Genomic DNA, 16,792 nt, shown 5'->3' with positions numbered 1-16,792 from the left:
ATATTTGGCTACAAGTTCAATGTCTCCAGATGTCCCCATAATCTTTCAAGGAAGAAAAGTCCACCATATATAAATATATTACCTCATTTGTGCATCAAATATATATGTATACACATACAAACACACACACACCACTTATTATTAATTTATTAAAATTTTATCACACTTGAGATGTTTTATATCACTAAAGCATAGAAATAAGTTGAACTGTTAAAGGTTAAGCTCGTCTCGATTATTATTGAATCGAGTCTAAGCTTGTTGTTGATCGATTTGATAAGGTCACAATTCAAAATTTGAGTAAAATATTGATACCCTTAAAAATTTTTGTCTTACATTTACATCTCTGAGATCTCATTCTTTGATTTTGAATATAATAAATAATTGATAAATTATAAATTATAAAGATTAAATATAATTCTCTTAAAAGTAAGGGTTTAAATGAATATTTTAAATCAGTTTATACCAAACTTGAATTGGTTAATTTTGTCTTAGATTTGAGCTCTAGACAAGATCTTATCAACTGAAAAAGCTCAAGCTCAAGCTTTATACTATATTAATATTATAGAACCGAGCTTGAGCCAAAAACAACTCAACTTGACCTAATTTGTTTGTACCCCTAATATCAATTATGTATCAATATGGTTTACTTATGAAAAAAAATCTATCATACATCGTACATTAATTTATATGAATCTATGTCATAAGTACATTATTTTTTTAATTTTAACAAGCAATATAATTTGTAATTTTTAAAATAATTGCATAACCATTTGTGTTTGACTCATAAACAATATAGTGCATTGCTTTCTCAAAAACAACTATAGCCACAAGATACCTTTTGATATGACCTAAGCTATGAAAGTTGCATATTGTGAAATCTCTTTCTTCAGGCCATTTATTTCAAGCCATAGTTAATACATTTTCAAACCTGAAACTGATGGGCTAACTGGTATCTTCCAATCATGTGCCAATTGCCAAGTTGGCTATTAGTTTGCTTGGCAGCAAACCAAAAATAAAATTTGAAAGGGTCAAAATTGAGTAAAAGTAAAATATATATGTATCAATAAGAAATTTAGAAGGGTTAATAAAAATTTTGAGAATTATATTGATATTTTAAATATACAAAATTGAAAAATTTTTGAAGTCAAAAGAGGCCAGCGATATATATTACATATGTTAAAATGAAAATTAAGGGGTTGGCTGACCCCCTTTAGCCTACCTGGGTCCACCAACTGACTCGCACCCCAACCTGTAATTGCCATGTTGTCCTATTTTGTTGGGGCCTACATACATTTCTCATCAAATATCAGGACCCCATGTGCCGTTGTTACTCAGTCAGTCATCCCTATTGCCGCAGATTGTTCTGCAATTACAGCAGCAATAATTTCTGTGGCCCTGATGGCTGCCAATTCTTAAAGAACCACTCAACCATTCTGTTAGATGTTACATCAGGTTTACTTTATAGCATTGCGCTGACACTTTCCTAAACACCGTCTTCTTCTGAACTATTTGTAGAGGATTACATGGTATCATGTCATATGGCACATTTTGAGCATATTTTATGCCAACACTCTGATACCATGTTCTGCATCGAAGACGTTTATTCTTTTCTAGCTCATTTCATAAGAAAAATGTAGGCAACCCGTGAACAAAATTCACGTAATTCTTAATCGATATTATCATAGGAGAGTACAAGAATGCCGCATATGAAAAAAATTACAATGAAACTAGGAAAAAGAGGGAACATAGCAGGTGGAGAAATTGCACAGGAACCACTTATCTATAACTTCTTTGAAAACAAAAATTGCAAAGATTTATGTATTTATCTTGCTACTATCACCTCCTACATGGATTATGCAAGGATTTTGAGGATCCCTCAAAGAGATCTAACAAGTAATTCTGCAGATCATCAGCACTATATTTGATGTGTTTATCACTTAAGTGATTCCTGTGTCTGCTCTCAAAAATGCGGTAAGCTTGGATAACGTTTTGGGATGTTGAAATTCGCAGATCTTCTCGAAGCTGAACATTTGGGATGTGCCATGCTGTTTGTATTTTGTAGACCTCCTCAAATGCAAGATTGAAGTTTCTGAACCTCTCCTTGAGTTGGGTTTTTGAAACAACTTCTGAACTAGAATTCCCCTCTTCCCTCATCAAAGCAACGGTTGTGCTCCAAGTAGCTCTTTCGTAGTCCATGGCATGCTGTTGAAATTTCCAGTTGTGCTTTCGAATCCAGCTATCGCCAAAAATTGGCCGAAGTTCTGAATCCATGACCTTTTGAGCCATGTAATGTACATTGTTCATCAAAAAGAAGTGCTGCAGTGAAATATCCTTGTACATCTTTGATTTATCATGAAGTTTGGATTCTAGAGTTGAGGCAACAAACCGGAAACGGAGAGCCATTGGCGAAGAATTGCATGAAGAACCTTCACTTGTGTCTTCCTCTTCCACATTTGTATTCATGTTTGATGATTGTGAAGTAGAATCTTCTATATCATGACCCTTCAAAAGCATATTGAGGGTATCACCATAGTCAGTCAGATTTCTGAGGTAATTCATCACATATTTGGTCAGGTGGTGAATTCCTCCCCCTGCCAGTGGGCTAGTTGATTTGCATGATGCAATGGCAATCTCAAATTCTGAAATTGTTGATCTCACTGAATCAGTGAATCTCCGTAGAACGTCATGATACTCGATTCTAACAGAAGAACCGACTTCATCAATGTACATTCCATGAATATCTGGAAGAAGATCTGCTAGCACCTCATACATGTCAAGAAGGCAAAACAACTTCTCCGGACGGTGAGGGCCAATAGACACAGCTTCACCAAAATTCAGAAGCTGCAACATTGAAGTCTTTGAAGCCTCAACAAAGCATGATAAATGAATTGATCCAAACTCCCCAAAGATCTGCTCACTGAGCGACTTTTCACTCGCAAGATAGATGCGCACATAGATCTTTATAGCCCACACCCATCTTTTGATCTTGGAGTTCAAGTTTGCCCATTCCATCTTCAGCACATCCTCAATACTCAGTTTCTCCAGTTCAAGAATGAAGAGACATTCTTCCAAGGCGTCCTTTCGGGCACTGACATAGGCCTGGCAACATTCATGATCATAATTAGACATGAACATCAAATTGGCAATGCATCTGAGATCAGTAATCACATCTGGATTGACCAAATCGACTGTGAAGTCCTCTGAAGTTCTACTGATACTATCTCTTCGAAGGGAGCCTTCGATTGAGTCATCGCCAAAAGAAACAAATGAGTTCTCATCTACAACATCTTCTTCACTCAAACGGAAAGACATGAGCTCTGGTTCGAAAGGTTGCCTGTTTTGCACAAGCAAGTGTCTGAATTCTTCCTCAAGTCTTGCCATAGCTAATTGAAGAACATCATGCGCCCTCCGCAACAGCTCCTTCTCTTCTCCGTCTACATTCGAACACAAACTATCTAATCTTTCGATGAGTTTTCGGACTTCATCCACGGTATTCAGGTACTCATAAGCTTCATCAGTGCCTGAGTCCCAAATCATAGATTGATCTTCCTCCCTACCAATAATCTTCTCCGAAAAAATATTAAGCTGTTCTTCAATCTCACTCACTCCCTCACCCTTCTCATCATCAATGTTTGCCATGGAGGACAATTGAGAGCCAAGATCTGCCAACATTTCCTTCATATCCTTTGTGAGGTTTTTATTTGACCTTAGGGCCCCAACAAGGTGTTTTGCTGCTGCAATCAAGTTTTCTTCCTTTTCCATGACTGGAATAATCGTTTGATAGTCCTCCATAGCGATGGCCTTCTACCTTTTCACACCTTAAATTTTCAACAAACAGTTTAAATTAATGGCAAAATCATTGCTCAAAGTATTCATATAACCATAAAAGAAACTGAAACTAGCTAAAGCAAAATCAGTGATGATATTGCATGATATGAACATGTTAAACTAATTATTCACACAAATTCAACACAAAACTTCACATTGACAGAAAAACAAGAACTGGAAAAACCTTATTAATGAAAAAGAGAACAAGAACCTTGAATTCCCACTTCAGTCCGGATCTTTAGAACACATTAACAATAGAATACAGATCTACAAAGCAGAGACTGATATCAATCAATCCCAAAACTAAAATACGCTGAAGGCATGAAACTACAAAAGGGATTTCAAAGTTTTAACAGAAACAATACAAACCAGAGAAGACCAGCAACAAGTTTAAGCAAGATCCAAGTAAACAACTAATCAAATTAAGAATGCAAAGTCCAAGATGGGAAAAAGAAATTATTATAATAAGAATAATAACAAGGGAGACTTTGTACGGACAGTACTAATGAAACTGACCAGTTTTTCCGGAGATTTTGCAGATAATTAATTGTTTTTGAGCTGGTTCTCTCTCTCTTTCTCTTTGTGTTTGAGTGTTTATTTTTAAGTTTGTTTGAAATTTCTATCTGCCTCTCTCATCTTAGTCTTTGTTTATCACATGTGGAGGCCTTGTAGCTTTGACCATTTGCATCTACGCGCATTAATACAGAGAAAATCACCATTTACACTGACAGCTTCTTGATTTCTACGTGAGGTTTTGACTGGTATTTTGATTCTGGTCATAAATCTACTTGGAGAGAATATACTCTGTAATTATATATCAATGACAGAAAAATGATTCCACAATATAAAAAATTATGACTTCAAATAACTACCAGGATTTTGCTTGCTTGAGTATGACTTTTTCATCAGAGTTGCCATTGGCTGCATTGATCATACAAGTTGCCATTGATCACCTTTGTAGTTTGATCATCCTTAAATTCTGACCCATGTGCATCCATTTTTATGCTGTAGTGCTAATTTTCTACCTCAGGACATAAACATGGATTCTGAAATTCAGACTTTAATTACATAAAAGCCGGTGGACATGTTGAGGCAAAACCACGGTTTTTAAGCCGGATTAGTAATCAAATCAAATCAATTATTGGTTTATAATTTGATCGATTTAATCTATTTTTAAATTATTATAAATTTTTTAAATAATATCAATTATTTAACATTTTTTTAAAAGCCAAAATACTTATTTTCACCCAAGGTTTGGTTAAAACCCAAACTCACATCCGTTAAGGTTTAAAAATTCAAATACTTATACCCATTAGCTATTAAGGTTAACTAAATATGTTAGTTTGAAGAGTATAATTATTATTTAACATGAAAAATTTTTCATCTCTTTTTCCCCTCTAAATTTTAAAAACTAACAATTTCTTTCAACTCTAAGTTTTTAAAACTTCACTTTTCTCTCCTAGGGTTTAGTTTTTTTCTCCTTCCTTCACTAGCCGACTTTGGCTTCCCACCCATCTTCTTCTTCAGTGCTCTCTCCCCCTCCCGGTGATCTCTTTGAAGAACGACGATCAAAGAATCGTTGAATTAGAGCAATGGAGGAATCAATTTGACAATGGCGATGGATGAATCGGTTCGATTCAAAGATGGAAGTGTTTATATCATCTGACTCATCTTCTATCAAAATAGATCCGATGGAAAACGATGATTTGACGAATCAAAGCATTGCCTTCGATTTCACGATTTGTCATCCATAGACATTTCCCATCATCTAATTTTTGTCTTCATCGGCATGCTTCATCTGTACCATCTTCTTCTTCTTGCACTACTGATTCATGACATGATTCTGGTCGTTGGAGAAACAAGGGAAGAAATTGCAAACTTTAGAAGGGAAAATGAATTTTTCAAGCTTTTGGATGTGAGAAATTTTTAGTTTTTTAAATTAAGGGAGGAAATAAAATAACATTTTATTTTTTAATATTATTTATTAAATAATATTTTTACCCTTAGATTTAACGGATTTTGTTAAACTTAACAATTGACATGTGGGTATTTGAGTTTTTGAAATTTAACGGGTGTGAGTTGGTTTCCACTAAACCTTGGTGGGAATATGTCTTTTGGCCTATTTTAAACATAATTACAAGTAACTTTGTATAATTATCAATAGCAATCCAGTATAGTTCTTTATTTGAAACATAAATTTTAATTCAATAAGATAATAAAAACTAAGAAAAAGCAAAAAAAAAAAAAAAAATTCAAATATGTTAATCAAACAATTCATACTTGACTCAATTATATAGATAAAGAAAAAAATTATTATAAATTTTGTCAATAATTCAATTAAAATCTTAGTAAAAACTCTATCCATTTAATCACCATCATGGTCATTAAGTATTACCATTTTATCATCTATAAAAATATAGTAAAGTTAAAATTTAACATAAACTCGAATCAAAGTAAAGATAAATGGGTGTGCAGGGACAAAGAATGCACTTTGTTCTAACTTCTGTGACTTCTTTTGCGATAGAATATTATCGAAGAAGTGGAGATAATTAATGTATTAAGTTTTATATTTTAAATTTAAATTTTCATTTGTTAACTTTCACAAAATAATATATTAATATATAAATAGTATTATATACATAAATAATAAATATAAATTTATTTATAAATAATAATATATCATCATATAATTAAATTTTATTTTATTTTTAATTTAATATTATTTAATTATATAATAATATATTATCATTTATACATGAGTTTATAAATATTATTTTATATATATATATATATATATATATATATATATATATATATATATATATATATATATTCTAAATTGGTTGAATAAACTGACTAGACTATTTCAATGGTTCCCAGTATGTATAATTAATATTATGCATTAAATATTTTCACCAACTTTCATTTCAAAGAAATGCAAAGCAAAGGCCTGTTCATTCCAATTTTCACAATTTCCCTATTGGATAAATCAAACTCTTTCTCTCTCCCTATTAACTTAAAAATGGCACATTAGTGAATTTCTTTCTTCACAACAAGAACATCAGAACCAAAGACTTTGAATGAATTTATTTATTTTTTTCATTTTTCTTTTTGTTCTTCTTCATCAAGACTTTGGAAGAGGTTCTCCTCTTAAAAATGATTTGAATAGCTGCAGAGCTGCTCTTGGCTTGAAGAGTGGAACCTCGTGACCTGCCCCTCTCACTGTTGCAAATGTCAATCCTTCATAGACTTCTGTCCATCCTCCCACCTTTTCACCCACAAAAGATTAAAAAAAAAAGATTCTTAACAGGCTTATAGGCATATTTTCTGATCTATTTATCATCGAATTTGTCCTTAGAGAACAGGTTAAAACTGTTAGGTACAAGCAAAAAGCAATATATACATGTGAACTGTTCCTATTGTGGTCAAATGACAAAGGTCATAGGAGCATGCATGGTTTGACCCTTGAATTCAAACAAATCATATTCCATTTCTGAAATATTCTCTAAAGGGCAGGCTAGAGATATTGACAAGAATTATTATTATCATTATTTTTTTATGACTGGGAACCTGCTTAGTTTGGCTGGATAGATAAAACTCGAGTTGGAATATGAATGGATTTACAACCATTGCTAATCCTCTTTATGACCAAAGTCAGAGTTTTACTAGTCATAGCCTCACCCAGTCTCGAACACAGAACTCTCCTGGAAGTTTTATAACTCAGCCACTTTTGCTAATCTTGGGATCAATAAAATTTTTTTCTTTTTGGGTGAGAGAGACAAGAATTACTATTTATTGAGCATAAATAAATTAACAATAAAATTATACATACCCACTTTGAATACATATCTAATGTATATCATCATGTGATTAAATAATTATGAATTAAAAAAAAAATAACACTCGATCATATAAAAATGCATGTAAATATATATCTATTTATATATTCAAAGTGAGTACGTATAACATTGCTCGTAAATTAATCAAAGTGATGAAGGCATGATTATCTACTGACCTGTTTCTTAACATACCAAGGATACCATGGAATTTTGGTTGTTAATTTCAGTTGTGCAAGAGAATACCTTGTTGCAGTAACTGGCACCACAGAGTCCACATCTCCACTGCAGAAAAAATGTTTAATCATAGCTATATATATTGAAAGCAATGAAATTTTGGTAGTAAATACATAATTGCCAACCTGAAAACCCAAACTCTCAAGCCACCAGCTATCATTTGCCTATAGATTGGAAGAACTGATGGATCTGTGTCGTTCCAATTGCGGTTTAGTAATTCGCTGTCATCAAATAATACAAAGTTTAGCAAAAGGATCCTTGCCTGATTTAAGCTCCCCTGAGTTTTTAAAGATTGTATTTGTGATCACCTGCAAGCAGTCCACTTATAAGGAATTCTGGTAATGTTGGCATGGAGGGCTTTTTGCACATCAGGCCTGTTATAATAAATCTCAGCATACTTCTCTGTACAAGGATCATAGCCTGATATCTGCCTCAAAATCTGACATGCCAAAGAAATTAATGCAACTCATTGTCATTTTTCCTATGATTTTCCATACAAATTATAATAGGATATTTATTAGAGATAGCAATTCGGCTGGTAAAGGTATGCCTAAAATCCCCGCAATTAGGGACAGAGATAAACATATTATAGAGTTGTCCCCTCCCTAGTTACTCTCCTCATTTTCATAGTCCTTAACGTTTAAATTATCTTTAAAAGTTCTGAATTATTACAAATATGTCTTGAAACCTAATAAATATTTCATTATTTTTCTTATGGGGATGAGGAGGGAAAGTGTGGTGAATTTTCCCCATTGTGATGGGAAGGGGAATAGGAAGGAAAATGAGAGAAATTTTCTCTGCAGGGAGAGGAAAAAGATTTTCTATTATCCCCCTGTTAAAGACGAGGTGGGGACAGGGAAAGGTTTCCTTGCGGCGACGGGAATGGGAATTAAAACATTTTGCCCCTACCAAATCCATTGCCATCCCTAGGATATTTCATATTTACACCTTATGGGGTCGATGAGGCAACCGGATAGTCTGGCGAGTAGAAGCAGTGATACCATCAGAATTGTTGCAAGGAGGTGCATAGATGTTGTACTGATCAATGTTCCCAAACTCTTGATCCATGGCATAACTATAAACAGATTCACACTCATCTGATTCTTTCTGCCTTCTAAAATCACAAGTGTTGATTAGTTGCCTATATGTTTTATCAGAGATCATGGCATGACTCCACCAATAAGTCACAGTCCCCAGATTGTCATAGTAGTTGTCTGTAACTGCATTGCCCACCTGCATATTCTTTCTGTCAAACTTTCTGCATTTCTGATATAGAAAAAACAATCCAGCTTACCACATTATCTAATTTTGATCCAAATTTATCTATAATTTGTCAGCTTTGAGATTTTTTTTTTAGAATGAAAGACTAATCTAAGTCACATTGGACCTTGTAAAGTTAAAAAGTAAATAGTATAAGAGGGTTAATTTACCATAATTCCTTTGAGATTTATTGGGGATTTTGACTTGGAATTGTAGATCATAATCTGTCTAGCCAGCTGAGGAACATAATGGCCTGCATAGCTCTCTCCAGTAATATAAACTTCTCGGCCTTTATATCTTGGGAATCTTTCCAACCACCGGATCAGGAATGCCAGTGAGTCCTTAGCTGAACCATATTATATATAAATCAACCATTAAAGCTTTAAAACCCATTAAAGGTGGAAGAAAGAGAAGACCCATCAAAGTTTATCAATATATAGTTGTATGTACATGCTTTACATGATTATATTGACGTTGTTTAAGTGGATAAATCTTAAACTTACAGTAATGATTAATTCGCTTAATTATGTCAGTCAACAGTTCATAAAGAAGCCAAATAATGAAGGCATGCGACCATGGCATGCATCATCATACAATTTAGTGCTGCTAGTCTTCAAAACTTTGGCCTACCATTAACCAAAAAGTTCAGCCTTTGAAATACAGCAAAACTATGCTAGTGATCAGTGGGTCCTACCAGTGCGGCGGTCGCCGGTGTCTAGCAAATCGGCTGAGCGGTTGCTGTAAGAGAAGCCAACACCAGCTGGGGTTTCTAAGAACAAGAGGTTGGCCGCAGAGTTCCATGAGAACTTGTTGAGGTACAATCCTGAAGCAGTCTTGTTGATTCTAAATGGGCCTATTTCTTCAGAAGCACCGTATGCCACAGAAGAGCAACCAGGACCTGGTCAAAAAGATCACCCATAATCTCATAAAGATGTAAATCTTTCGTAAACAAAACTGGAAAAAAAAAAAATTACCTCATAAAGTTTACCCAAAATTAACCCATCATGTGCATTTATGCCTCAGTATGCAACGTACATAAAAAAGTTGCAATATATCTATACATATTCTCTCCCTGATACAAAAAAAGAGTTGAAAGGAAGACATTTTCTGATAGTCCTACCAAACGGGTGCTTTTATTTTCTTAATTTTTTCAAGTTTTGATATCAAAGTTACACAGTTTGAGATGATAATCCATGGAGGTGTGCCAACAAAGTGTCAAACATTTACTTTCTGACAAAGTGTCAAACAGAGCAGCCATGTCTTAAATTTGGCCTGTTTCTGGTTGCTATCAGGCATTAAATTTTCTGCTTGTTACTATGCAAACAGTTTAATAAATGGTGTGTGTAAAGTGTGAGGGGAAGAGGGAGACGGTAGGTTTTTGTGTTATTGTACATTGGTAATTTAAGTGGCAAAAAGTGACACATTAATGGTAAGAATACGAGTTTCATTTATTTGGTTGGATGGATTCAACTCTAAAAAAAATAAATACGATTAAAATAAAGCTTTTGTAAAATTATTTATTTTCTTTTGTGTGGAGTTGACAAGTTCTAAACATGGTGAACTTGTTCTACTTCTACTCCATTGGTAGTTAGGTCATCATCTTTTCAGTCCATTTTGTAGGCCACAGTGAGACCACTCTTTCTTCTTTTTTATTTGAAAAAGAAAATAGTTTGGCAGCTTCGATAAATCAAATGAAAATCATGATAACATTCACATGAACAACCAAAAAAGAAAAAATCTTTTACTCCTGTGTAAAAGATTTCAACTGCACAGAAAAGCTTTCTGTGTACAGTTTGCACCTGTAAGCAAGAACAAAACCATTTTCACCATTCAAACAAGCCCATGTCGGCAACACAGAAATTAGATATGAATAATAAGTGCACGGAGAGAGAGACAAAAAGGGCAAAGCATTAATGAAACTGGTACCACCCAAAGAAAATCATGTTTATGTGAAGATATTATGGGGGGCAATATAACAGTAAAAACAAAATTATCATTTTTGCAGATAATAAACATGGAAGATACAATTTTGTCAGTAAAAGCATGCAAATATGGGAAAAAAATGAAAAGGGTTTTACGTTCTGACCTCCATTGAGCCAAATAACCAGAGGTCTAGACAAGGGGAGAGTGTTGGCTTCAGCAAGCCAGTAAAAGAGGGCTCTTCCAACGGCTTGGTTAACTGTGACATAGCCTGAGAATTGTTGGAAGGAGACTTTGGGTTGGCCAGGAAGAGAAGTGATTTTATCATGAGCTTCCTCTTCTTGAGGAGAAGCCATAACTAGAGTTGACAGATTCAATGTTAGCAAGAGATAAAGAGGGAGAATGTGCAGAAAGATCTGAGCTTTGGCCATGTTCATGGTCTTCATGAAGAGAATTGAATTGAAAGAAAAAGAAAGAAAGAGAGAAAGAAAGTGATGTGAAGTAAATAAGGAGTCAATGAAACTGTAACTCAGAATGGATTAAATAGGGAGAGAAGAATGAAAAATGGAGAGAGATTGATTTAAGAGATTTAGTTTTTATTATTATTATTATTCTTTTGGTAAGTAATTTATGAGATTTAGTTAGAACAGTCTACCATAATAAAGTCTACAACTCTTTTTTTACTTTTTTTGGTTTGGGGGGCAGTCTTCCTACCAAACAGAGTAACCCATCTTGATTTTGAAAAGACCATTTTACCCTTCTACTTTTTAAGACCATTTGAAAAAGTGTTTTCCTATCTCACAAGTTTTCAACCACTTTTCGTTTTCTAAAAATTAAAAATAAAATAATATTCAAATCTCAGTCACATAATGATACATCATTATTTTTATATATAATTTTATTATTTTATAAATAAAATTGTTATGTTGGTTATAAATAGTATTAAAATTAAATTATATATTATATTATATATTAAAAACTACATTTTTTATATCCTATATCATATAGTATAATATATTTTTTTAATAATAATAAAATAGTAAAAATTCTAAATATCATATCATCATTTAAAAAAAAAAATTATAACATCCCATAAAATTTTAAAATGCTCAAATATATTTTTACCAAGTCATCATTTTTTTCTAAATAAGTGTATCAAACCATATTTATAATACTCGTATCATATGATATACCCATTATACCATATTAATTTAATATATTTTACGATATATATTGTTTTTAATTATATAGTATCATAAAGTATATATCATGTATCGTAAATAGTAATATCTACGATAAATTGTGTTTTCTAACATCACAACACATAAGATGATAAAAATTACATGTATAAACATTTTTTATCGACATATTCATAAAAATACTCATATCAATATATGATTGAATAAATTTAAAATAAAAACAAAAAAACAAATAATCATATTATTGAATTACAAATTTGTCCCTTTTATTAATGTTTTCAAAATTAGATTCAACTGATTAGCTCAATCAAAAACTGACCTACGATCTGGTCTAATTTTTCACGAAAAACAAGTTTGATATAAAACTAGGTCAAAACCAATAAATCGATTAAAATTGATAAAACCATATTTGACCAAGTCTTATTGCTCTAACCCCTAAATTTAAAAACTATTTCTATTTTTTTGTGTTTTTTTTAATGAATTGAAATATATATTTCAGATAAGCAAATATATTTTGTTGTTATTGATAATTGTACATAATTTTTTTAATAAACTTCGTATGACTTACACTTAAAAATATATATTAAATATTTGATAATATTTAGTAAATTTATTATAATTTGATAATATATTAAACCGATAAAACTTTAAACTAGTGAGATAATTAATTTAATCAACGATCTGATTTTAAAAATATTATTGTTTATTCTCTATGAGTAATATTAGATGTACTCATTTTAAATACATAAATATATATATTTATATATTATTATATGATTAAATATTATATTATTTTTAATTTAAAAATATTTAATTATATAATTATATAATTAAATATTTTCCCTGGCTGGCTGTGGTACTTGTTCATCATTTAATGCAGCGGATTGCTATTTCGGTTTAATTTGTTTTTTTTTTTTTTAGATGAAAAGAAAGAAGTAATAAATTATATATTTTTAATATATAATTTAAATATATAAATAATATATTATTTAAATAAGTAAATATTATCTTATTTTTAATTTAAAATTATTTAATTATATTTTAAAATTATATAAATAAAAATATATATATGGTTTTATTGAAAAGAAAGCGGTTTAGTCATGCCAAAAATTAGATTTATAATTTTCATTAGATGTATTTTTGATTGTGGTAAAATGGTAATTTTGAACCAGCTTTTATATTTCGAGCCTAAGTCTTTCTCCTCGATCCTATCAACATTTACACAAGTTTACAATATGAATGGCAGAAAACTAGGCTTATATTTTTTTTAGTATTTTTTTTATTAATCGTAAGGGTACAATCATAGTTTAAAAAATCGAATTAAATTAATTGATCGAATCATTACTCACTAGTAAAAATGATTTTAATTTACTTGAAAACCCTTTTTTGAGTTAGATTGACTAATTAAAATTATTCGACCAAATAAAAAAATAAGGTGAATCTGAATCTAAAAGTTTTTTTTATTAATTTTAAATAAATTTATTTTAATATTAAGATAATTTAAATTATTTATTTAATAATAAATTATACAATATTATTTTTATATAGTTCAACAACTAGTCAAATGGTCCAAGCACTTTTCCGCCGAATCAAATATTTGATATAACTCTGAAAACATTGAATGCAACTTGTATACATCAACTCTCTTTGATTTGGTCAAATGCAAGTCAATTATACCAAAATTAGAGAATTCACGGATAAAATCCTCAAGGTATGGCTTTAGTGGAATCCCCCCTTGTTTACCCGTTATGATCTCATAAATTCATAATTAATAGTAGTAAGCGTGATATAAATAAGTCGAAGTAATTAAGGGAATATAAAAAAGGAGTCGAGTTGAAAAAGAAAAGAACTAATCAAGCTCAAGTGAGTTTTATTTCAAGAGTGAGTAAAATTAGTAGAATATTAAAACTTTTAAAAAGAGATATGTTGGATATGCATATCAATATATGCATTCGACAGTCATTCCGTGTGTCCTTTTGAGTGATAGTCTTATATGAGGGTGAATGTAATATCCTTAGACGAATTTCATAATAAACAAAACACGAAAGAGATATTGAGTATATCTATATATCACACATTACCTTGAGATATTGAGAGAATATTTGTTAAATAACATTTGAACCCCTAAATTATTAAAATGCATTGTAAATTACAAAACTTAAACTAAAAACTATGATAGATTGTGTATTTCAAAATAGATAATATTTTTTCGACAAAAATATTATTGAAACAAACCATAAGGGGTCATTTATTTAATAGTAAAAAAAAATTATCTTAGTAATTTATCTTTTATTATTTGTATCATCTTATTTAGTTTGTCAATAATAAAAAATTACGATAATATTTTATTATCAATGATAATACAATAGGTAATGTAAGTGTAATCTGATTACCCTTCATCTTAAATATTAAAATATTGTTAAAATAATCTTAATTTTATTATAATTTTATTTTTTCTTATTAATTTTTTAAGATGAAAATGCCCTCACTTTTAATCAATATAATAAGTAATATAAATATATATTAAAATAATTATACTTAAAAACATTTAAATAAAATTATATCTTAATATTATTTAATTATCTCAAATAAAATATAATAATTATTTATATCTATCAAATTTTATTAAATATAATATTTGTTTATATTTAAAAATATCTAAGACAATATATTTTTAAAATAATTTTTATAATAAAATATTATTTAAATTAAAAATTTGTACATAAGTGTACTGTAATATTTGACTGGTGCGGAGAAGTGTCAAATCCGACGGGATAAAAAATAGTCCCTGATCCCTTCCCTTGTTTGAAATTTTTTTAAACTTGAGGAGGGTCAAGCATTTGACCCCCGGTCCGTCCCTAGTCCCTGGTCATTTTACATAAAGAAAAGATAGAAATATGTTTAAATCTCTAGTAATTTATCATCAGAAAACAAAAAGTGTTATGAGTTGGATGCAACATATAAAGGAAGAAAGGGAGGAAGTAGAAGTTTTCTTTACGTGCACGCGAGGTGGGGATGTTGGTGTTCAGCTGAATTTCTGGAAATAGCAATGTGTGTGGGGATGGGTGGCGATGATGGCTCTGCTGGGCGTCATCTCCACTCATATTAAGAAATGAAGGAACAGAAAGAAACATAATAAAGAAAGGACTAGATATAGAATGAAGAAGTGGTTATGACATTAATGAGATGAAAGAAAGCAGTTGGTTTGGGCCAGAAATGGAAGAGCATGCAGTAGCAGGTGTTATTGAGGAGAAAGAAGATGAAGATGAAGATGAAAATGAAAATGAAGAGGGAAAGTTGAGTCACTTTCAACTGGTAAATGCTTATGAAAGAGTAAAGAGCCTGCAGTCCACAATCCTTGAAAGGCATGCATGCATGCTCATTAGAATTAAAATTGGGAAGATGCCCCCAAGGTACTTGGAGTGGTACCAGGAGGTGGATACAACCTGAATCAAGTTTGAAAATCTTTTTATTCGAATAAAAAATAATTCGGTTTGAGTTTGTTGAATCAAAATTAAAATTTGTTTGAATTAAAATGATTCCATTCGAGTTCGATTTAAATTCAATTTGAGTTTATAGTTCAAATTTGTTACTCAGATTAATGGTTCAAATTCCTGATCCATTGATAAAACAACGTCAGTTTATCTAATAATAAGTAAAATAATATTATTTTAACAATAGTTTAATATAAAGTGAATCAAGTTATAAGCCAAGTTAAAACCAAATCAAACCATTCACCTAGCTTACGAGTTAGAGATCAAATTGAACTCTCTCTAGTTTAAGTTTGACTCAGTTTCAAAAACGAATTGAACTTTTTAACTCAAACTTGGCTCAAATTTTAGTTAAACAAATTCAAGCTAAGTTAAACCAAGCCAAGTTAATCTTTTAGTCTAAACTAGCTCATTACAAGTCCAACCTTAATAATAAAGGTGGAGTCATCCATGAAAGAGAGTTAATAATTGAATTTATAGTTTTTTTTCTTTGATATAATCGATTTAAACCTGATTAATGTAGGTGGTTTGACTCAAGTAACAAATATTCTTCTATTTGGTATGATCGATTCCGAAGAGAAAGTTTGACTAAAATAAGGGTTTAAAACTATTTATGGCTTATTAGGTTTGGCCTGCAAGGTACTTGGCTCATTTCTGAATGTTGAAGACCATGTTAAACTGATTAATCATTCTTTAACTTATACAAGGGAAAGAAATTTAGTAAGAGTATGTCAATATGGAAATGTAGTTGAATGCTGCTTAAGTTTAGGCACTCAAAATGTTGGGATCTCTGTAAAAACTTCTGGAGTTTCAGGTGATTCCAGATGCAGACACAGTTTTCCAATATTAATTCCAAGACTAGTCTGCTGAACACAATTACAGTACACGTGCCATAGACGTGGCTTTCTTCTTGTTTTTGGATCCACTTTCTCCAACCAGCCAAATCTATTCTTTCTTCAAATGTGTTCTTCCTTCTCCCTCGTCTTCTTTAAATGACAATTACATCAAATAAGAAATATAA

At 31.2% G+C, this 16,792-nt stretch overlaps 2 protein-coding genes across 4 annotated transcripts; both read right to left on the bottom strand.

Annotated features, from left to right (window-relative positions):
• Window positions 1-1,645: 1,645 nt before the first annotated feature.
• Window positions 1,646-4,863, bottom strand: LOC123197224 (exocyst complex component EXO70E2). Of its 3 annotated transcripts, none has more exons than XM_044611411.1 (2): window positions 4,701-4,863; window positions 1,646-3,818 (listed from the first exon to the last, which is right to left on the bottom strand). In XM_044611411.1, the coding sequence occupies exon 2, from the start codon at window positions 3,790-3,792 to the stop codon at window positions 1,837-1,839; it is 1,956 nt and encodes a 651-aa protein (XP_044467346.1). In that variant the 5' UTR covers window positions 3,793-3,818; window positions 4,701-4,863; the 3' UTR covers window positions 1,646-1,836. The 3 variants fall into 3 exon arrangements, with proteins under 3 accessions (XP_044467346.1, XP_044467344.1, XP_044467345.1); XM_044611409.1 differs by lacking the exon at window positions 4,701-4,863 and adding an exon at window positions 4,345-4,603; XM_044611410.1 differs by lacking the exon at window positions 4,701-4,863 and adding an exon at window positions 4,040-4,314.
• A 1,860-nt stretch (window positions 4,864-6,723) lies between these two features.
• Window positions 6,724-11,604, bottom strand: LOC123197431 (serine carboxypeptidase-like 25). Its single transcript, XM_044611739.1, has 8 exons — window positions 11,248-11,604; window positions 9,856-10,059; window positions 9,332-9,507; window positions 8,850-9,134; window positions 8,210-8,340; window positions 8,027-8,122; window positions 7,844-7,949; window positions 6,724-7,096 (listed from the first exon to the last, which is right to left on the bottom strand). The coding sequence occupies exons 1-8, from the start codon at window positions 11,525-11,527 to the stop codon at window positions 6,953-6,955; spliced, it is 1,422 nt and encodes a 473-aa protein (XP_044467674.1). The 5' UTR covers window positions 11,528-11,604; the 3' UTR covers window positions 6,724-6,952.
• Between the last annotated feature and the right edge of the window lie 5,188 nt (window positions 11,605-16,792).

Source organism: Mangifera indica, chromosome 15, assembly GCF_011075055.1.
Source record: "Mangifera indica cultivar Alphonso chromosome 15, CATAS_Mindica_2.1, whole genome shotgun sequence".
NCBI classification, from domain to species: domain Eukaryota; kingdom Viridiplantae; phylum Streptophyta; class Magnoliopsida; order Sapindales; family Anacardiaceae; genus Mangifera; species Mangifera indica.
Note: the sequence above shows the minus strand (reverse complement) of the source record. Positions and strands in the feature narration are given on the sequence as shown.